The sequence below is a fragment of the Sus scrofa genome, chromosome X (assembly GCF_000003025.6).
Source record: "Sus scrofa isolate TJ Tabasco breed Duroc chromosome X, Sscrofa11.1, whole genome shotgun sequence".
Taxonomy (NCBI): Eukaryota; Metazoa; Chordata; class Mammalia; order Artiodactyla; family Suidae; genus Sus; species Sus scrofa.
In genome coordinates this window covers 39,594,384-39,616,882 of record NC_010461.5, presented here as the reverse complement: position 1 = coordinate 39,616,882, position 22,499 = coordinate 39,594,384, and the positions used below count along the sequence as shown (strand labels likewise).

The 22,499-nt window shown below is 40.7% G+C and overlaps 1 protein-coding gene and 1 pseudogene across 1 annotated transcript in view; one reads left to right on the top strand and one right to left on the bottom strand.

Annotated features, from left to right (window-relative positions):
• LOC100621665 lies at window positions 9,298-9,720 on the bottom strand (annotated as a pseudogene).
• EFHC2 (EF-hand domain containing 2) overlaps window positions 19,346-22,499 on the top strand; it is a 190,148-nt gene continuing 186,994 nt past the window's right edge. Inside the window, exon 1 of the mRNA XM_021080072.1 lies at window positions 19,346-19,495. Within this exon, the coding sequence (XP_020935731.1) occupies window positions 19,454-19,495 (42 nt within the window). The 5' untranslated portion in view covers window positions 19,346-19,453. The remainder of the gene's footprint in view (window positions 19,496-22,499) is intronic.

Below are 22,499 nucleotides of genomic sequence, written 5' to 3'. Positions count from 1 at the left end.
TACAGCCAAAAATACTCTTTAGGGATTTTCTTTTGTTCCTTGTCAGGATGTGTCTTTCGTTCAATATGTTGGTAGGTTCCATTTTCTTTTTTCTTAAATTAAAAAAATTGTTTTATTAAAGTACAGTTGATTTACAATGTTGTGTCAATTTCTGCTGTACAGCAAAGTCATCCAGCCATACATACATACATAGATATACATTCTTTTTCTCATATTATCTTCCTTCATGGCCTATCCAAGAGATTGGATATAGTTCCCTGTGCTGTACAGTAGGAGCTCATTGCTTGTCTATTCTAAATGTAATAGTTTGCATCTATTAACCCCCCAAATCCCAGTCCATCCCACTCCTTCCCCCTCTCTCTCCCCCTTGGCAACCGCAAGTCTGTTCTCTATATGTGAGTCTGTTTCTGTTCTGTAGACAAGATCATTTGTGCCATATTTTATTTTATTATTATTTTTCCTTTTTTTTAAGGCCACACTCGCAGCATATGGAGGTTCCCAGGCTAGGGGTCTAATCAGAGCTACTACAGCTGCCAGGCTTATGCCACAGCCACAGCAATGCCAGATCCAAGCCGTGTCTGTGACCTACACCACCACTCATGGCAATGCCGGAGGATCCTTAACCCACTGAGCGAGGCCAGGGATCGAACCAGCAACCTCATGGTTCTTAGATTCATTTCCATTGTGCCATGAGGGGAACTCCATGTGCCATATGTTAGATTCCACATGTCAGTGATATCATATGGTATTTGTCTTTCTCTTTCTGACTGATTTCATTTAGTATGAGAATCACTAGATGCATCCATGTTGCTGCAAATGGCATTATTTTGTTCTTTTTTATGGCTGAGTAGTCTTCCATTGTGTGTATACACCATATCTTCTTAATCCATATATCTGTTGATGGACATTTAGGTTGTTTCCATGTTTTAGCTATTGTGAATAGTGCTGCTGTGAACATATGGGTGCATTTATCTTTTTGAAAAAGTTTTGTCCAGATATATGCCCAGGAGTGGGATTGTTGGATCACATGGTAGGTTCCGTTTTTGAAGTTTTCTTTCTTTCTTTTTTTTTTTTGGTCTCTTCAGGGCTGCACCTACAACATCTAGAGGTTCCCATGCTAGGGGTCAAATTGGAGCTGTAGCCACTGGCCTATGCACAGCCACAGCAACGCCAGATCCTTAACCCACTGAACGAGGCCAGGGATCAAACCTGTGTCCTCATGGATACTAGTCAGATTCGTTATGGCTAAGCCACGACGGGAACGCCTCAAAGATTTTATTTAGGATTTTAGCATCTGTGTTCATAGCGATATTCATTTATAGTTTTTTCTTAGTCTCTTTTCCTTTCCCTTCCTCCTTTCCTTTTTCTCTTCTTTCTTCTTCACACTCTTTTTGTCTGATATCAGCATTAGCGTTTAGCATAATAAAGAGTTGGAAACAATATTTTTAGAAGTTCATGATCAGTGTGACAAGGAGAATATCTCTTCTTTGAAGGGTTAGGAGTCATATCCTATTAAACCCTTTGGGCCTGGTGATGTTTTAACAGTAGATCTTAGATTGTCTTTTTTATTTCTTCAAGGTTATTGATTTATTCAGAGTTTCCGCTTCTCATTGTTAAAATTATCATATAGTAAGATGACCTTTTTTGATGTATGGTTTCTATAAATTTTATTTTTATTTATTGCTTTTTAGGGCCGCACTGGTGGCATATGGAGGTTCCCAGGCTAGGGACTGAATTAGAGCTGTATGCCACAGCCACAGCAACATGGGATCTGAGCCACGTCTGCAACCTGCACTGCAGCTCACAGCAACGCCGGATCCTTAACCCACTGAGTGAGGCCAGGGATCGAACCTGCAACCTCATGTTTCTTAGACTTGTTTCCGCTGTGCCACGTTGGGAACTCCTGGTTCTATAAATTTTAATACATGTCAATTTATGTTATCCCCTACCACAATCAGCATAAAGAACAGTTGCAACACCCCAAACCTTCTCATGCTCCCTTTTATAGTCATACTCTGCCCCTACCTCTAAGCCCTGGCAACCATGGATCTGTTCTCCATCACTACGGTTTTGTTTTTTTCAGGAAAGTCATATACATGGACTCATACCATATGGAACCTTATGTCAAATTTCCTTCACTTAGCAAAATGCATTTGAGATTTATCCAGCATGTTGCATGTATGGGCAGTTCATTTTTATAGCTGAGTCGTGGTCGATTTTATGGATGTATCACAGCTTGTTTACTCATTGAAGGACATTTGTGTTGTTTCCAGTTCTGGGCTATCGCAGCTAAAGCCATGATAAACATTTGCACACAAGTGTTCGAGTGCACACAGGTTTTTGAGCATATAAGTTCATTTCTTTAGACACCTAGGAGATACATTTCTGGGTCACATGATAAATGTATGTTTAATCTTATAAGAAACTGCTGAATGATTTCCCAGAGAAGTTCTACCATTTGATCTTCTCACTGACAACATATGAGTTCCAGCATCACTCGTTTTTGTTCACTGGTCTTTAACTATGTTTCTCTACAGTGTTGATGGTGGCTTGTTGATTGCATATTTTGATGAGTTTTCATGGTGAGCTTTTGTGGCTGGAATTTATTTTTATTTATTTGGATTGACATCTGCTGTTTTCCTGTAACTAAAAGATTCATGTCTTTCAAGCATGGTGGAAAATCCTTAGTCATTACAACTTGGAAGTTTCTTTTTCTTTTTTTTTTTTTTTTTTCTTTTTTTATTATTATTTTCCCACTGTACAGCAAGGGGGTCAGGTCATCCTTAGATGTATACATTGCAGTTACAGTTTTTTCCCCCACCCTTTCTTCTGTTGCGACATGAGTATCTAGACATAGTTCTCAATGCTATTCAGCAGGATCTCCTTATAAATCTATTCTAGGTTGTGTCTGATAAGCCCAAGCTCCCGATCCCTCCCACTCCCTCCCCCTCCCATCAGGAACCACAAGTCTCTTCTCCAAGTCCATGATTTTCTTTTCTGAGGAGATGTTCATTTGTGCTGGATATTAGATTCCAGTTATAAGTGATATGGAAGTTTCTTTTTCCACACTCTCTTTAATTTCTCTTTCTGGAACTCTCTTAAGTGTATGTTGGACCTTTTCATGCTTTTCCACATGCCTCTTTTATCTCTCACTCATAGTTTCCAGCTCTTTGTCTCTTTGTGTTGCATTATGGGAAATTTCCTGAGAAATGTCTTTCCAGTCCTCACTTCTCGCTTCAGACAGATCCAATTCCTTAACCTGTCCATCAAGGTTTTAATTTTAGTGATAACATTGGTTATTTCTAGAATTCATATTTCAATTTTTCTCATCCTTTTTGATAGTTTACTGGCCTTTTCTCAATTTTTTTTAATTTTAAAAAGAATTAACACATTTCTTTTACGGGGTTTCTTTGTGGTACAGTTCTCAGATCTGCTCTATTTCCTTGCTTTCTCACTCCTGTGATTCACCTAGAGAAGAGAAAGAAAGGAAAGAAGGAAAGGGCATCTCTACTTAGAAGGGAAATAATAAAATGATGCATGATTTGGTAATTGGGAGGCAGGAGAGAGATTAGCTTGTGATAGGAAATGGAGAACTTTTATGAAAATATCAGGAAAAAGAACATTTCTTTAGAGTTTCAACAATATGTTTATGGGGAGTTCCTGTTGTGGTGTGGTGGAAACAAATCTGACTGGTATCCATGAGGTTTGATCCCTGGGCCCACTCAGTGGGTTAAGGATCTGGCGTTACCATGAGCTGTGGTGTACTTCGCAGATGCAGCTCGGATCCAGCGTTGCTGTGGCTGTGGTGTAGGCCGGCAGCTACAGCTCGGATTTGACCCCTAGCCTGGGAGCCTCCATGTGCCGAGGGTGTGGCCTTAAAAAGCAAAAAACAACCCCCCCCAAAAAAAACCCAACAGTATGTTTACATGTCTAAATACTACTTTCTCAGCCTCTGACCTTCCTGTTTCTAATACAAAATTAGAATACAATACAAATCTAATACAAAATAAGTAGCACTTATTGAGCACCAATTATGTGGCTGCTACAATACTAAGTACATCTATTTTCATGCAATTCTCATGACCACCTATTTTACAGATGAGGAACTACAGCACAGAGAGGTTAAGCGGTTTTCCCCGAGATCACCCAGCTGGCAAGTAGCAGAGCTGGGATTTGAACTTGTCTTTCTCGAAATCTTGTCTTTTCTCTCAAGTCACTTGACTTTGTTAAGATAATAGTAGCAGTAAAAGGGTCAATTTTCCAAGATCTCTTCTTCGGTTCTCTGCTTTGCATTATTTATAATCTCTTATCAGAGAACTCATTTTCAATTTCAACAGCTATCTCTATGTAAAATACTCCCAAATATTCTGTCCTTAGTGATAACCTCTTCTTTAAAGTCCTTTGACCACTAATATCAAAGAAGCGGAACTGGACACTGCCTAATGGATATCAAGAAGTACAGTGTTTTCAATAAAAATTAAAAAAAAATTTTTTTAAGTTAAAAAAAAAAAAAAAAGAGGTATGGCTGTATAGCAGCCAAGCCTTTGGATGTGCATGGCTGGGATTCTGCTTCTACCACTCGTCAGCTGAGTAACTTGGACAAGTTGCTCAAATTCTCTGTACCTCTAATTTCTTTTTCTTTCTTTCTTTCTTTTTCTTTTTTTGTCTTTTTAATGGCTGCACCCACGGCATATGGAGGTTCCCAGGCCAAGGGTCTAATCAGAGCTACAGCCGCCGGCTACACCACAGCCACAGCCACAGCCACGCCGGATCTGAGCCGCGTCTGCCACCTACACCACAGCTCACGGCAACCCCGGATCCTTAATGCTCTGAGCAGGGTCAAGGATGGAGCCATTGTCCTCATGGATACTCATGAGTTCGTTAACCACTGAGCCACAACGGGAACTCCAATATATTTTCATTTATAAAAAGAGACCATAGTAAGTTTGCTATTTTGTCTCAGACATATAATTTCTACCTCCCCCAAAAGCACATCTTCCCCTCTTTCTACCACACCCCTGAGATTTAGGGTCTTTCCCTTTCTTTCTGGCCACGCCCATGGCATGGGATTGAATCAACAGTAATCTGAGCCAGAGCAGTGACAATACCAGATCCCAAACCCGCTGAGCCACCAGGGAAGTCCCTAGGCTCTTTCTTTCTTTTTTTTTTTTTTTTTTTTGCTTTTTCTAGGGCCGCTCCCATGGCATATGGAGGTTCCCAGGCTAGGGGTCGAATCGGAGCTGTAGCTGCCGGCCTACGCCACAGCCACAGTAACGCAGGATCCGAGCCACCTTTGCAATCTACACCACAGCTCACCAGCAATGCTGGATCCTTAACCCACTGAGCAAGGCCAGGGATCGAACCCACAACCTCATGGTTCCTAGTCGGATTCGTTAACCACTGAGCTACGACGGGAACTCCTCTAGGCTCTTTCTTGTTTCACTGCCCCTAACGCCCTTCCATGAAGCAGTTTTGAATCTAGCCCTTTCTTTTTAGTTCTTTGGCCACCCCACTTGACCCCATGCCTAGGTTACTTCAAGAACCCACCCCCTTGTTGATTTTTGCTTTGCTTTCAGGATTTTTCTCTTTTAATTCATGAAGTCTTTTCTCCATATAATATACTTTGAATACATCCTGCAAGTCTGTGATTCTTTGTGACTACATTTTTCTTTTTTTTTTCCTGATGATGAATTGTAAAAATTCTAGCTCCCACACAAGAGAGTAAATTAAGGATTACCAAACTTCCCCTAGGACCTAACCACTGTTAATTTGGCACACATTTTATTTAATATTATACATAACCATTATTAAAATTAGGTGCATATTTAATTAACATACATAACCATTATTAAAATTAGGTGCATATTTTATGTAATATACATAACATTTTGGTGCTTATTTCCATTAGCAACAATTTGTAAATATTCTATGTAATATTTTGCATAGCCGCTATTGAGATTTTGGTACATACTTTATTTAGTATTGTGCATAAAGGTTTTTAACATTATCACTTAACCATATATACTTTTGACATGTCCAGAGTAGCGTTATAGGTGTATCTCATCATTTTTTAGAAATTAGTTTTTATTACATATTGATTGAACACCAAAGAATATTTATAACACATCTGTAAGGTATGAAGAATTTTCATATAATGAGCAGTCACGTCCACATCGCCCTGTTTAAGAAATAGAACTTTAGGAGTTCCCGTCGTGGTGCAGTGGTTAACGAATCCGACTAGGAACCATGAGGTTACGGGTTTGATCCCTGGCCCTGCTCAGTGGGTTAAGGATCTGGCGTTGCCGTGAGCTGTGGTATAGGTCGCAGCCGCGGCTTGGATCCGGTGTGGCTGTGGTTGTGGTGTAGGCCGGCAGCTACAGCTCTGATTTGACCCCTAGCCTGGGAACCTCCATATGCCGTGGGAGCGGCCCAAGAAATGGCAAAAAGACAAAATAAAATGAACAAGAAAAAGAAAGAAATAGAACATGAGCATTACCTTTGAATTTCTGTTCTCTTCCTCCTCAGTTGTAACTCTTATGTATTTCTACTTCTCATATTCTTACTTTTCATTATTGTTTGCATATATGTTTGCACAGCTCAACACTATATAGTTTGCTTTCCTGTGTTTTTGAAATTGATATCCCTGGAGCGTTCTCTCTGTTGTCTTCTCCAACTTGATTTTTTTCCCCCTCCACTTTATGTCTCTTGGGATTGTGACTAGAATGACATTAAGGAGAATTGATATCTTCATGATATTGAATTTTCCAGCCCATGAATGTAATATATCTCTCCATTTAGTTAGGTCTTCTTTAATGCCTTTCAATGCAGTTTGTCATTTTCTTCCTAAATGTCTTGCTGATCTTTTGGTAGATTTATTCTTAGATACATATTACTTTTGATATTATTCTAAATGGTCTCATAAAAAGTTAGTTTTCTAGCTGTTTGTTGTTGGTAGATAGAAATGCAATTGATTTTTTTTAAAAAAGAAACTTATTTAAAATCTGGAAACAGGAAAGCAATACATTTATTGTTTATGAATACATATAGCTGTAGCGAAAGTCTGTAAATTTGGTTGGAAAGGTGGGCACAAAGTTCCGGATAGTGTTATTTGGAGAAGCAGAGGGAATGGGATCAAGGAGAGGCAGAAAGAGGACATTAATGGTATCTAGAACATTTTATTCCTTTGTGAAGCAAATATGGCTAAATAGTAAATTTTGTTCAGGCTGCAAAACAGGCATATGAGTGATTATTTTATTATTCTTCGTACCTTTTTGAAATAGGTCATAATTTTTAAAAATGAGGTACACAGTATTAATTATGTGCTCCACATAAAATCACTTTCATGATGGATGACCTCAGAATCCATTAATTTAATTCTATTGATTATTCCAGATTGGACCTTGTAGAGTGTGGGTTGTATGCTGAACCCAAGCTCCAGATATGATTGTTTTTTTGTGCCTTAGGATTAAGCAAATGAACCAGCAATGAAACGCCAAAGGTTTTATATAAGAATCTGGATTTCTGAATTCTTTCAAAAAATTAGAAAATATGACAACACTTTTTTCATGACATAATAATCAATTAGATATAAATAAGTAGTGGCTGCCTTTTTGTTTATTGACTGTTTACTATGAGAATTTTTAAGCATTTTCAAAGATAAAAAAGAAGAGCATAAGAAGCTCCCAGACACCTATTGTTGAAATTCAACCATTATTGGTTCATGGCCAGTTTTGTTATATCTATTTTTGCTGATCTTCTGACCCCTGGGTTATTTCGAAGCAAATCCCAAACACTGTATCATTTCATCCATAAGTACTTTAGTATTTATCTCTAAAAGATAAGTGCTTCCAGAAAACATAACCATGATATTATTGTCAAACCTAAAAAAAGTAACAGTAATTCCTTAATATAGCCAATATTCACTCAATATTCAAATGTTACCCATTTTCGCAACTTTATTTTACTGTTTGTTCAAAAAAGAATTCAAATAAGACCCTTACACTGCATGTGCCTGATAATTTTCTTTCTTTCTTTTATACATTTTATTTGTGTACAGTTGACTTAACAGTATTGTATCAGTTTCAGATGTATAGAAAAGTAAATCAGTTATACCTATATACTTGCTGTATTTTGTTAACTCTCAGGGATAACCAAAAATGTTCTGTATCTGTGTCCCCAGTATGGTAGCTGCTAGCCATATATGGCTATTGTGCTCTTGAAATGTGGCTAGTGCAACCAAGGAAATGAATTTTAAATTTAATTAATTAAACTTTAAATTAATTATTATTTAATTTTAATTAATGTAAAATGTTTGCTTATAGCTTTATTGAAAGAAAATTCACATACCCCAAAGTTCGCCTTTTATTTACTTTAATGTATATATTTTTTGGCCATGCCTGCAGCATGTGAAAGTTCCCAGGCCAGGGATCAAACCAGCAACTGAAGCCATTGCAGTGACAACACCAGGTCCTTAAACCACTGCACCGCAAGAGAACTCCCAAAGTTCATGTTTTAAAGTGTACAATTTAGGGGCTTTTAATATATTCACAAGTCGTGGATTGATCACCATTTGTCACGTAAAAGAAACTAACAATTGCTCCCCATTACCCCTGCCCCAACCCTTAGCAACCACTAATCTACAGTCTTTATGTATTTGCCTATTTTGAATATTCCATATGAGGAACTTATACAATAAATAGCCTTTTGTATCTCTTGTTTGTCACTCTGCATGATGTTTTCAAGGTTGCTCAACTGATGCATTAATATGTATCAGTTAATTTATATAAATTTGTGGCCAAATAATGCTCCATTGTATGTACATACCACAGTTTGCATATCCATTCATCAATTGATGGACATTTGGGTGAATTTTACTTTTTAACTCTTATCAATAATGTTACTATGAACATTCACATACAAGTTTTTGTGTGGATATATGTTTTCAGTTCTCCTGAACATATACCTCAAGATGAATTTTCTGGGTCATATGGTAACTCTGTGTTTAACTTTTTGAGAAACTAACAGATGTTTTTCCAAAGCAGATGCAATATTAACATCCCCATCAGGAATGTATGCAGGTTCAAAATTTTCCACATCTGCACCAACACTTGTTATTGTCCATCTTTTTGAGTATAACCAGTCTAGTGGGTGTTAGGTAGCATCCCATTGTGATTTTGATATTCATTTCACGAACAGCTAATGATATTGAACATCTTTGCATGTGTTTACTGGCCATTTTGTATATTTTCTTTGGAGAAATGTCTTATTCAAGTCCCTGGTCCATTTTTTTTTTTTTTGTAATTTTAATGACTGAAATAAGACAGACCTAAAACTGCAGCTTCTGGAAGAACCATTTGTTTTTGCTGGTTTTGAATCTTTCCTAGAACTTGATCTTGGCCTCTTGCCGAGCCTTGAGTTTGAGAGCATGGTCTCCGAACACCTCCTTATGGACAACAGTTTTGTCTAAGGGGATGTACCTTGTGGGCATGATGTGATTATAAACTTTCACAAAAGACTTCATCTTTGACCTCTTGGCAGTTTTCTTCTTGCCCATGGCAGCTGTCACTGTGTGGGACAGCAATCAATTCCAGTCACCAGAGCGTGGCTATAGGGTTGGTCTGAGGTGCCATCATCAATGTTTTTTACAATGACCGCTTTGCATCTGGAGTAGCAACCAGCCAGGACCAGCACCACCTTCCCTGGTTTCATGAACTTGCCCATTTGGGCAGCAACCATTACGGCCTAGAGCAAAAAGCCTTTTGCCCATTTTTTAATTGGGTTACTTGTCTTTTTTATTGAATTGTAAGAGTTCTTTATATATCCTAGAAACAAGTTCCTTAGCAGATATATGATTTTCAAGTATTTCCTCCTTTTGTCTGAATTGTCTTTTCATTTTCTTGAGAGGTCCTCTGAAACATGAAAGTTTTTTTTTTTTTTTTGTCCATTTTTTAGCTTATGGAGGTTTACAGGCTAGGGGTCCAATTGGAGCTATAGCTTCAGGCCTACACCATAGCCACACAACACCCGATCCTCAACCCACTCCGTGAGGCCAGGGATGGCACCTGCGTCCTCATGGTTACTAGTCAGATTTGATTCTACTGAGCCATGACAGGAACTCCATGAAGCATGAAAGTTTTAAATTTTGATGAAATCAATTCATATTTTTCTTTTGCTGCTTGATACTTTAGGTGTCATAACCAAGAAAACCATTGCCTAAACCAAGTTCAAAAAGACTTACTCCTGGAGTTCCCGTCGTGGCTCAGTGGTTACCGAATCCGACTAGGAACCATGAGGTTGCGGGTTTGATCCCTGGCCTTGCTCAGTGGGTTAAGGATCCGGCGTTGCCAGTGAGCTGTGGTGTAGGTTGTAAACACGGCTCAGATATGGCGTGGCTGTGGCTGTGGCTGTGGAATAGGCCGGCGGCTACAGCTTCAATTAGACCCCTAGCCTGGGAACCTCCATATGCTGAGGGAGCGGCTCAAGAAAAGGCAAAAAGACAAAAAAAAAAAAAAAAAAAAAGATTTACTCTTATATTTTCTTCCATGAATTGTATAGTTTTTGCTCTTACATGTAGGTCTCTGGTCCATTTTAACTTAATTTTTGTATCTAGTGTAATGACCACATATTGGCATATAGCAGGGATACAAATTCATTCTTTAGATATGGATATCCAGTTGTTTCAGCCCTCTTTGTGGAAAAGCTTATTCTTTCCCTCAGTGAATTATCTTGGCACCCTTGTCAAAAATCAGTTGACCAAAGATATGAGTTTATTTCTGGACTCTCAACTTTATTCTGTTGATGTGTGTGTAGACTTTATATCGGTAGCACACTGCCTTGATCATTGCAGCTCTGTAGTAAGTTTTGAAATTGGGAAGTGTGCGTCCCCCAACTTTGTTCTTCTTTTTCTGTTTTGACTATTCTGGGTCCCTCGCATTTCCATATGAATTTCCAGATCAGCTTGCCCATTTCTGCAAAAAAAGAATTTTAAATTTTGACAGTGATTGCGTTGAATTTTTAGATCCATCTAAAGAGCATTGCAATCTTACCAATATTTCTTCCAAACCATGAAGCGGATATCTTTCCATTTATTTAGGTCTTTCTTTAGTTTCTTTCATTGATGTTTTGTAGTTTTTAGTATAGGAGTCTTGTACTTCTTTTGTTAAATTGATTCTTCAGGAATTTTATTCTTTTCGATGCTATTGTAAGTGTTCATTTAGTTTTCAAATTGTTCATTGTTAATGTATAGAAATACAGTTGATTTCTGTGTGTTGATCAGATATCCTCCAGAGCAATGTTGAACAGAATGGCAAAAGCGAACATCTTTGTCTTATTCCTAATCTTAGAGAGCAGTTGTGATGTTAGCTTCATTTTTTTTCATGTGAGGCTTATATTAGGTTGAAGACGTTCCCTCTATTCTTAGTTTGTTGAGTGTTTTTATCAAAGAAGGGTGTCGGGAGTTCCCCTCGTGGCGCTGTGGTTAATGAATCCGACTAGGAATCATGAGGTTGCGGGTTCGGTCCCTGCCCTTGCTCAGTGGGTTAACGATCCGGTGTTGCCGTGAGCTGTGGTGTAGGTTGCAGACGCGGCTCGGATCCTGCATTGCTGTGGCTATGGTATAGGCCGGTGGCTACAGCTCCGATTTGACCCCTAGCCTGGGAACCTCCATATGCCGCGGGAGTGGCCCAAGAAATGGCAAAAAGACAAAAAAAAAAAAAAGAAAAAAAAAAAAAAAAGAGGGTGTCGGATTTTGCCTAATGCCTTTTCTATGTCTGTTGTGATGATCACATATGGGTTTTGTCCTTCATTCTATTCATGTGATATATCAGTTAATTTTCAGATGCTAAACCAGTTTTTCATTCTTGGAATAAATCCCTCTTGGTCATGATGTATAATCCTTTTTATATATGGATGGATTTGGCTTGCTAGTATTTTATTGAGGATTTCTGTGTCTCTATTCATGAGGGATATTCATAGCTTTTCTTGTGATACTTCTGTCTGGTGTTGGTGTCAGGGTAACACTGGCCTAATAGGATGTGTTTGGAAGCGCTCCTTTCTCTTGTATGTTTTGGAAGAGTTTGTGAAGGATTGGTGCGAATTCTTCTTTTAAATGCTCAGGTTGAGGACTTGAAATGTGGATGTCACCCAAGTGAGCACAAAATAATGAAGAGGGTCAACTCTCAGGCGCTCAGAGGAATGGGGCAGTGATATTTATGAGAACATAAGGACAAGGGAGATTTGAGAGGCAAGGCTTCAATGGGGGAGAAAAGGAAGTTCCTGCAGAAATATTGTCAAAGGCACGCCCTCCTGCTGCCAAGGGCTCTTGCATCTTGTGGAAAGGCTCTAGATTGCAGGGTGACCTCATTCCTCAAAAGAAATTCTCCAACTGGGCAACTATGTCCTCGCTCATAGGCTGGTTGGGGCTTGCTCAGAAGTGTTAGCTCTGCTGGCCTCCCCTGCGCTTTCTTGATCCACGGGTGTATGTAACACAGGTTCTTTGAACATCAATAACAGCGCTTTGCAGCGCTGGTCCTGACATGCCCCCAAGTGTCTTCAGTTATTTCAGGGGGTGTCTTGGAATTCTCAGAGCTAGGTACCTTCAATGTATTTTAAAAAGAGATACATGCTATTTCAGATATTCCTTTGTGGTAGATGTGTCACAGGAGGAGGAGTGGCAAGACAGGTGTTGTGGAAGAAAAACAAAGCAAGAAGAAAAGTTGCAAGTTACAGAGGACTGAGAATCTCCCATCTGGGCTGTTGAGAAGTGTTCACTCTTGTCCTAATGGCTGGTTTATCCCATTGTTTGGAAGCAGGCATGGAACATCAGAGTAGATGCTCAATAAATCTCTGCTAAACAAAACATTATTGAATTAATGCATATAAGGCTCTATGTGTGTATGGGACACAGTGTGTGGGAGTGTCTCCAGATGTACAAAAGTGGGGGTGTCCGTGTGCTCAGAGGAGATAGCATGTGTGAACAACCAGGGCAACAGATGGGTGTGTGTGGCAGCCTCAGGCCCTAGATGAGTTTCAGAGAGTTCTAATATATGATATTTTGTTCTGTGACTCTCTTAAGAAAGTCATTCTTCTTACAGATGCTTTTCTGGTTGGCAACTATCCCTTGCAGCAGGCAGAGGCTTTCTGCACGTGGAGTGTGGCTGTGACTGTGCAGTGGTCAGTGTGTGAGCTGTGGCATATGGAAGAGGACAGCGAACTTGGAATCAGAAGGTGGGAGTCGCAGCTCTGCTTCTTGCCACATGGATGGGATCATCATTTATAAACACACGAGGGAACAATCTGCCATGAAGAAGAGTCAGCCAACACAGGAAAGAGGGGAAGTGGAATAAAAGGGTAGACTTGTTGGTTAAGAACCCTGAATTAAGTATTTTTAAAATGATTAAAGAGAAAATATGCAAAAGAAATTGTAAGACGAGGACCCTATTTAAAGGAAAGAACATACAGACTTAAAAAGAAGGAGGGAAACTTCTAGAAATCAAAGTATGTTTATTGAAACGATAAGTTCAGTGTGTTGGCTCTAATCACTGTTAAAACATTTAATACTATTTGGTAACATTGAAGATGTTCAAGTCTCTTCAAGAAGTTAATCAGGAGTTCCCGTCGTGGCGCAGTGGTTAACGAATCCGACTAGAAACCATGAGGTTGCGGGTTCGATCCCTGCCCTTGCTCAGTGGGTTAACGATCCGGCGTTGCCGTGAGCTGTGGTGTAGGTTGCAGACGCGGCTCAGATCCCGTGTTGCTGTGGCTCTGGCGTAGGCCGGTGGCTACAGCTCCAATTCGACCCCTAGCCTGGGAACCTCCATATGCCGTGGGAGCGGCCCAAAGAAATAGCAAAAAGACAAAAAAAAAAAAAAAAAAAAAAAAAAGTAAAATATTTTCAACATGGCTCACAAAGCAAGACCCAAATATGCGGTGTATGGAGGCTACATCTAAATCAAAATGATTCAGTCAGGCTAAAAATAAAGGCATGGGCAAATGTAAATAATAAGTAAGTGGAGACTGTGATCTTTTATAGCAAACAAAGTAGAATTCAGGACAAAAAAAATAATTAAACCTGACAAAAAAGTATATCTTGTAATGCTAAAATCCGATTTCACTATGTAGGTATAAGAGCTATGAAAATCTATGCACCAAATTCTTTAAAAAGCAGAAACTACAGATGCAAGATGATATGGACAGAAACAGATTGCTAATAGGAGACTGTTAACAGGGCATCCCCAGTGCAGAGCAAATGGCAGAAATATAAGTAAGGATATAGAGGAAGTAAATAACATAATCAAAAAATAGATCTCATTGATCTATAGTGAACTTTAGGACCCAATAATAGAGAGTATGCCTTCCTTCTCAGAATAGTTACAGAAATCCATCAACTATTAGGTCACAAAGAATGTGACAATAAGTTCTATACAACAGAAGTATTGCAAGCAATACGTTATTATCACAAGGCAACAAAAAAGATTTTTCAACTAGAAATGTAAATGTCTTCTATTAAACAACTCTTGAGTGACAGGGAAAATACAAGCCAACATTATAGAGTAGCTTTAACAAGCAAACACGCAAGTAATGAAAACACTGCATAGCAGAGACTATGGGAGGCATTTAAAGGAGGGATCGGAGGAAAATGTCATACCTGTAAACACATATCAATAAAAATAAAATGAATGACATATCAACTTAAGAAGCAAGAGAAAGAACCACTGATGAGTCAACAGAAAGTACAAGGAAGAAAAACACAAAGGTAAAACCGGAAAAATAATGAAGATTAGGCATAGGAAACAGTAGGTCCCACCAATAAATAAAAATCCTGGTTCTTTGAAGAAAGTAACAAAGTATATAAACCACTAGCTCAATTAATCAACCCCGAAAAGGAGAAAAACAACTACAAAATAAGAAAGACAAAGAAGAAATAGACAAGGATGGACAAAAAACTTGGTGTGGGCTAAAAATGGGAACAGAATGAGCCAGACTGTTTTCCAAAAGAGTAACAGAAGTAACATAATTACTCTAAACAGGGAAGGGAGGATGAGAGGCATTTTAGAACCCAGGATTTGACTATATACTTAAGACTGAAGGGAAAAAACCCCCTGAAAACATACATTGAACTCTCTCCTTCATAGGTTTGTTTTCACAATGGCATGAGTTTGATATTCTGGAACTGCTTTTGGGGGGTCTCTTAGTATGGAGCAAATAAGTCCATGTTTTCAGGGTAGTTAGAATCAGGTTTCCTGCAGTTTGAGAAGCGCATGATAGGCGTGAAAAGGGAAACTGGAGCATGGACTCTATTGTGTTGACTGGAATCAGACTTATCAGTATAAATTCATGAGTTTTATTACATCCATTTTTACATATATCTATATCTGTATCCATCTATCCAAAGACAGAAATGGAAAGAGACAGCGCTATCTCTGCCTATCTATATTTACCTGTATCTATAGATATCTCAGATATCTTGTTAGTGACAGAGCTCAAAGAAGTGCTTGAAAAATGGTGGGGGCAAGAGTTCCCACTGCAGTGCAGTAGGTTAAGGGCCTGTCATGGCTGCAGCTGTGGCTTGGATGTGATCCCTGGCCCAGGAGCTTCCATATGCTGTGGGTGCGGCAGAAAAAAAAAAAAATGGTGGGGACAATCAAAAGGACAAAGGAGTCAGCTTAGCGGTTCTTCCACTGATCAAATGTAGGACACTTTTAACACCCAAGTAAATAATAATAGTAACGGATTATGATCTACTGAATGAAACAGTAATCTCTAGACCATTCTGATATAAGTTAATGAATAAATAAATGTATGGAGAGAAGGAACAGTTCTTCCTTATCTTATGGTAGAATGTCAACTAATATATGTGCAAGGAATGATGGCGTTAAGAAATCACCCTTTGGCAACCACCATGGAAATAACTGATTTGGGCAAAATCACCAATTGATGCTAGTGGTTTAATGAGGAATTTGGTATTTACATAGTTCCCCATGATCTCCTCACAGAATTCTTACTGATTAGAAAGGCCAAAAAAAAAAAAAAAAAAGTCACTATAGTGGAGAAACTAGGCATGCACTCTCGGAACCAAGCAATCAAGGTTAACTTCAGTACTGAAGGTTAAAATGGACATTTTGTACCTGCTCTTTTGATGAATGAGAAGGACATAGCACTTCTTTTGGGGAGTTCCTGATAAAATGCCTGGACAAAAAGCCAGTAGTCTACTCGGGAGAACACACTGGTCAAACCTAAACTGAAGGACATTCTGCCAAATATCTGGCCTATTCTCTTCGACAATATCAAGGTCAGAAAGACAAAGAAAGATGGAAGCGCTGTTCAAAGGAGAAGAAAGAGACACGACAATTAATATGTGATGTTAGATGAGATTCTGGACCAGATATACGTATATGTTTTTGGCTGCACCTGTGGCACGCGGAGCTTCCTGGGCCAGGGATCCAACCTGTGCTGTAGGCCCCACCTGAGCTGCAGCTGCAGCAATGCTAGATCCTTAACCCACTGTGCCACACGGGACCTTCCTGAACCAGATTTTTTAAACTGTTTTCTTGTTGTTGTTGTTAAAGGGAACATTTTGGGACATTAGACAAAATTGGAATTAAATATTTTAGATTAGGAAATAGTACTTTATTGATACCAATTTTCATATTTTGATTATCATGCGTATGTAGGCTACATAAGAGAATGTCCTTGTTATTAGGAAATATACACTGTCATATTTAGGGGTAAAGGGGCATGGTGTCTGCTACTTACTCTAAAATGGAAAAATTGTGTATATTAGAGGGAATGATAAAACAGATATGGTAAAATATAAACCATTGGGGGAATCCGGGAGAAGGGTAAACAGGAGTTCTTTGTACTTTTCTTGCAATTTTTCTATTGGTTTGAACTTATTTCCATTTAAAAAGTAAGAAGAAAGAAACATTGAAAATATTTGTAAGAACATGTAGGGGAATAATTTTGTTCTATAGGATTTTTTGAATTCACATACAAAGCACAAACCATAATGGGAAAGAATGATATATTTGAATAGAGGTAAAATGATATAGTCACGTACAATAAAGAAATCTATAAATGGAAAGACAAACTACAAATGGTGAGAAGATATTTGCTATGCCTAGGATTAGCAGCCAGAATATATTTTCTTTTTCTTTTTCTAGTCGCACCCGAGGCATATGGAATTTCCCCGGGCCAGGGGTTGAAACAGAGCTGCAGCTGCCGGCCTACGCCACAGCTCCAGCAATGCCAGATCTGAGCCACGTCTGCGACCTACACCACAGCTCATGGCAATGCCGGATTCTTAACCCATCGAGTGAGGCCAGAGATCAAATCCGCATCCTCAAGGACACTATGTCAGGGTCTTAACAGGAGAACCCCCAGAATATATTTTTAAAATTACACATGTTCAAATAGAAAAATCAGCGAAGGATATGAATGAACGAGTCCCAGAAAAAAGTAACAACCACGTGAAAAGATGACCAATTGCACTAGGAATTGGGGAGAAACAAAATACAATGGCATACTGTTTCACATTTATTCAGATGATTATTCAAAATTATACAATTTGATAATACCTGTTGTTGAACGGATGAAAGTGAAAGAGGAACTTTCTTAACTGGTTCAAAGATTCTGGAGTTTGTTTTGCAAAATCTAGTTTAGTACAGCTGAAGGTGTGAACAATTCTGCCTTTAGGTATGTAGCCTAGATAAGCCCCAAAGAAGCAGGAGAGGATTGCTCTCTGCAGCATTGTTGATAACAAGTGAAAAATTGGAGCAACTTCATTGTCATCAACAGATGACATCAACAGATGACAACAGATGGATGAGTAATTTGTGCTATAACCATACAATTCATTTACAATGAATGAAATGGATCTACATGTGATGACATGTAGAAATTTCAAAAACAAAATCTTAGGTGAAAAAAGGAGGTGCAGAATTTGACAGTGTAAAGGTTACAAACACAGGAAAAACAGTATTGTACGTTTTTATTACGCCTACAAAAGGAGATAGAGTCCCTGCCCTGGAAGTATTTGGGGGCATTTGAAGGGAGTCAGGCACTGCGTGCTGACAATGCAGTGCACCAAATCCACCGTAGGATGGGCACCTAATACCGATGGCAGCGGGGTGGGGAAGGTGGAGGAACATTTTTCCAGAAATGGCAAAGCCTTCCACACCTCTCTCCCACGCTGAACCAAGTTTCTGAAAGATAAGAAGGGGCTACCCAGGTGACAGATAGGAAGGAAGGGTGTTTCTTGCAGATAGTGACAGTTGCAAAATTCCGGAGGGGAGAGACCGCAGAGCCTGGGTTAGAAACCGCCAGGGGTTTCTCAGAGCCGGAGTCGGGGGTGGGGGGCAGAGAAAGGGATGGAAGGCGTCGCGGGCGCCCCCGACAGAGGCTCTGAGTGGGCTCCGGAGTTGGCCTGCCTCGGGAAGGCGGCAGGAAGGCTAGAAGAATACTGAAACAGAAGAATAACAGATGCATCATGAATTATAGAAGAGGATGGCCCTGGAGGCAAGATCAGTTAGTTGGAGTTTTTGTTTTCGGTTTTCATTTTAAAAGAAAACCAGACAAGAAATAATGGGGTCTCGACTGACACAGAGGAGGTGGTGGCTGAGAGAAACCTCAGTCCCGTGTCCAACCAACAGAGGAAGACTCAGGGAGGGATTAGCTGGAGGATTCCTGGGAGAGGAATCCAGGAGCTCCTGCCTTGGCCATCTTGGGTGCATGATGGAGTGACAGAGGGCCACTTTTTGTGCCACCTGCCCCTGCCCCCTAGGATTGGACCGGAAACGAGCATCTTACAAATGTTTAGTTCAACTCTAAAAACGTCAGAGGAAGGCCTGAGCATGATGGTTACCGCCGAGTGGGTTTTCTTGGTGATGGGGGTGGGAGTGAGGGCGACGGATGGGGTCCAGGTGGCTTTGGCTTCATCTGGAACGTTTTAATTACAAAATAAATGCTGACGTAAATTAACATTAACTGGTGTTGCATTTCAGGGAGCACAGGGGTGATATTATTTTTCTGGACGTCTCTGTGTGTTTGAAATAAATTTAATAACCAAATGGCAAGAAATGTGCAAGAATCAGAGGAGCTTCAGTACAGGAGAGGCTTAGCCCTTTCAAAGGGTTAAACCCGAAAGCGGCGGCGGGGGCGGGGGACGGCATGGTTGTCAGCCTTTGTGTGTTCACAATGCGTGTGGAGAGAAAACCCTCAGGAGACCGGTACCCGGCCGAGAGGGTGGGGTGGGCGGGGGGAGGCGCGCGCGGGGAACTTTCCGCCTGGCCCCGCCCCGGCCCCCGAAGCCCCGCCTCCTCCCGTGACACCGCCTCCCGTCTCTAGGTAACGTGGTGTGTGTGTGGGGGGGGGCGGCGGGTCAAACAACGCTGCCGCCAGCTAGCCGCTGCCCGCAGGCCCTTCTTCTCGGACCCTTGACCCTTGGCCGCTCAAAGCCATGGCCCTGCCGCTGCTGCCTGGCAATAGCTTCAACCGCAACGTGAGTAGTGAGGGCGCCGAAGTCAGTGGTCCCGGTTGGAGTCTGGGGTCCAGGCGTGGCCACTTCCCAGCTTCTCCTTGAGGCTTCCTGACGCAGCTTCGCCTTGTGTGGTTTGGGCGCAACTTGGACTAAACTTTGTAGGCTGGTGGAACCCTTCCTCTCTACCTTCCTCCGCGCCTCTCTCCAACTGCATCCGGATGCTTTACCTACTTTAAGCATATAAGTTGAATCTTTATGAGGTGGTGGCAGGACCCACTAGCCATTGGTAGTGTCGGTGATAATCATTGTTGAGTATTTAAGGTGTGCCAGGCACTGTGCTTTAATCTCCTTACACGGTATTAGATGCGCCCAACAGCTGTTTGTATTAGATACTATTTTAAATTCCAATTTTTACAGTGGAGGAAACTGAGGCACAGAGCGATGCGTTATTCACGCACTGGCCAGAGCTACACAATTTCAGCGGTAAAGCTGGGTTTCTTCCAGGCAACCGGTCTTCACAGCCCGGGAGCCTACTCACTATCCTTAATACCCTTTGTGAATGAGTTTCTGTTGCTAAAGTGAAGAAATCTGGCATTCTCAAGGCTGGTAGGGGCCCCGGTAAGTAAGGGTTCCACTAGCCTATAGAGGTGGATCCTAAACTTGATAGAAGGATCCACACTTGGAGGAGTTTTTTCTTCATTTAGAATTGGGAGTGGTTCATTTCAGAACCAGGTGAAACCACAGCAAAACAACTCAACACAGCAACATTAAAAACCTGAGCATGAAAGAACTTTTGCCAGTAAAGAGCATCTTCTGAAAATGATTCAGGTTTTTGTTTGTGCTGGTTGCGCCTCTTTGCTCGGGTTTCCAGTTGTGTCTGTAGGAAGAAGGTAAGTAATGCACAGATGGGAGGCAACTGCATGGAGCTCCTCAAGGTATTTGCGTAAATCTCGGTTGAGAAAGCAGGCAGCAGATTGAAGCGCTGGACATTATGGATGCTGACCAGTGTTTGTATCCAAGTTGTTGTCCCTAAAGTACCAGTTTTCCTGACAGCTTCAGGCCACTGCATCCTGACCCCCCCCCCCCCCCCCCCCCCCCCCCCCCGCTAGGTTGGCCAGTCCAACTTGCTTCGTGAACACTGGCATGTGCATTGCTTGGCCGATGGGTAGAGGCTGGCCTCCCAACCTAGTGTTGCCCTTTGGCAAAATTAAGTCAGCCCCACAAATGAGACTCCTGAAAGGCATGGCATGAAAAACGATTCCAGAAGTGAAGAAGCGTGCTGTGTAAAAGTAATTGTAATAAAAATTGAGTGTAGAGCCCACCGCTTTGGGCCCAGCAACACTTCAGCTTCCCAACGCCCATCTCCTGCAGAAGTACCACAGCTCACACGTACTGATGAGGAGTGGGAAGGGAAAACAGTGGTTGGATGAGATATTTTAAAATCTGCAAGGCTGTTCTGAGTGTACTTTTGCTTTTTTTTTTAACCTTTTTTATTGTGAAGTATAACAAATGTATAGAAAAATGCACAGTGGATGATCACAGAGCGACTATCCAGAAAGAAAATATTGGGAGTTTCCACTGTGGCACAGTGAGTTAAGAATCCCACTGCAGTGGTTCAGGCTGCTGAGGAGGCGCAGGTTCCATCCTTCACCCGGTGCAGTGAGTTAAAGAATCTGGCGTTGCTGCAGCTGTGGCATATGTCCCAGCTGTGGCTCAGATTCATTCCCTGCCCTGGGAACTTCCATATGCCACAGGTGTGGCCATAAAATTTAAAAAAAAAAAGAAAGGAAGAGAGGGAGGGAGGGAGGAAGGAAATATTACCAGGACTCCAAAAGCATCAACCTAAGGATCTGGTGGTGTTACTGCTGTGGCTTGGGTTGTCACTGCTGTGGTGTGGATTTGATCCGTGGCCAAGGAATTTCTGCATGCTTTAGGCATGCCCCCTCCCCCCAAAATAAACCCCCCACGAAAAACCATGTCCCAAAGATTGGCATGGGACCTACTTATATGAAAAGATTCTTTGTTCTTAATCTGAAATTCAGATATCACAGAGCAGCTTGAATTTTACATGGCAGCCTTACCTATGACCCTTTGTGGTCATTACCCCTTCCGCACTCTCCAAAGGCAGCCACTCTGCTGGCTGCTGCTGCTATAGTTAGGTTTGGTTTGCTTTTGAACTTTGTATCAATGAAAATGTCTGGTGTTTATTCGTTTGTAACCCGCCCTTTTTTTTTTCTTTTTGGCCCTGCCCATGATGTGCGGAAGTTCCTGGGCCAGGGATCGAACCATGGTGGTGTCCATGCTGACCTGAGTCACAGCTGTGACAATGCTGAATCCTTAACCAGCTGAGCCACCAGGGAACTCCAGTGACTGGCTTTTTTTTTTTTTTTTTTTTTTTTTTTTTTTTTAGCTCAGCATTGTTTGTGAGATTCATTCATGTGGCTGTGTGTAGAGATAGTTTGTATATTTTTATTGCTCTGTAGTATTCCATTGTATGACATTTGTATACACATTTTACTCTTGATAGAGATTTGGTTTGTTTGGGATTATTAAGAATAGTTTGCTTTGACTGTTTGTGTCTCTCAGTATAATTGTCAGATCAAAAGGTAATTTTTTTTTAGTAAAGTTCTTTTTTTAATATATTTTTAAAATTTTCAAATGATATTCTTTTTTTGTCTTTTTAGGGCTGCACCTGTAGCATATAGAAGTTCCCAGGCTAGGGGTCCAATCAGAGCTGTAGCTGCTGGCCTATGCCATGGCCATGGCAATACCAGATCCTTAACCCACTGAGTGAGGCCAGGGATCAGACTCAAGTCCTCATGGGTACTAGTTGGGTTTGTTCCTGCCGAGCCACAATGGGAGCTCCTCAAATGACATTCTTATGTTCAACTTTGGTGGATGCTGTCACAAGGCCTATACCAGTTTAAATTCCCACAGCATTTTAAGTTCTGTTGCTCCATATTCTAACACGCAAAACTGTCTTTTAAATTTTCGTTATTTTGATTACTGGGTGTAGTGTGACTCT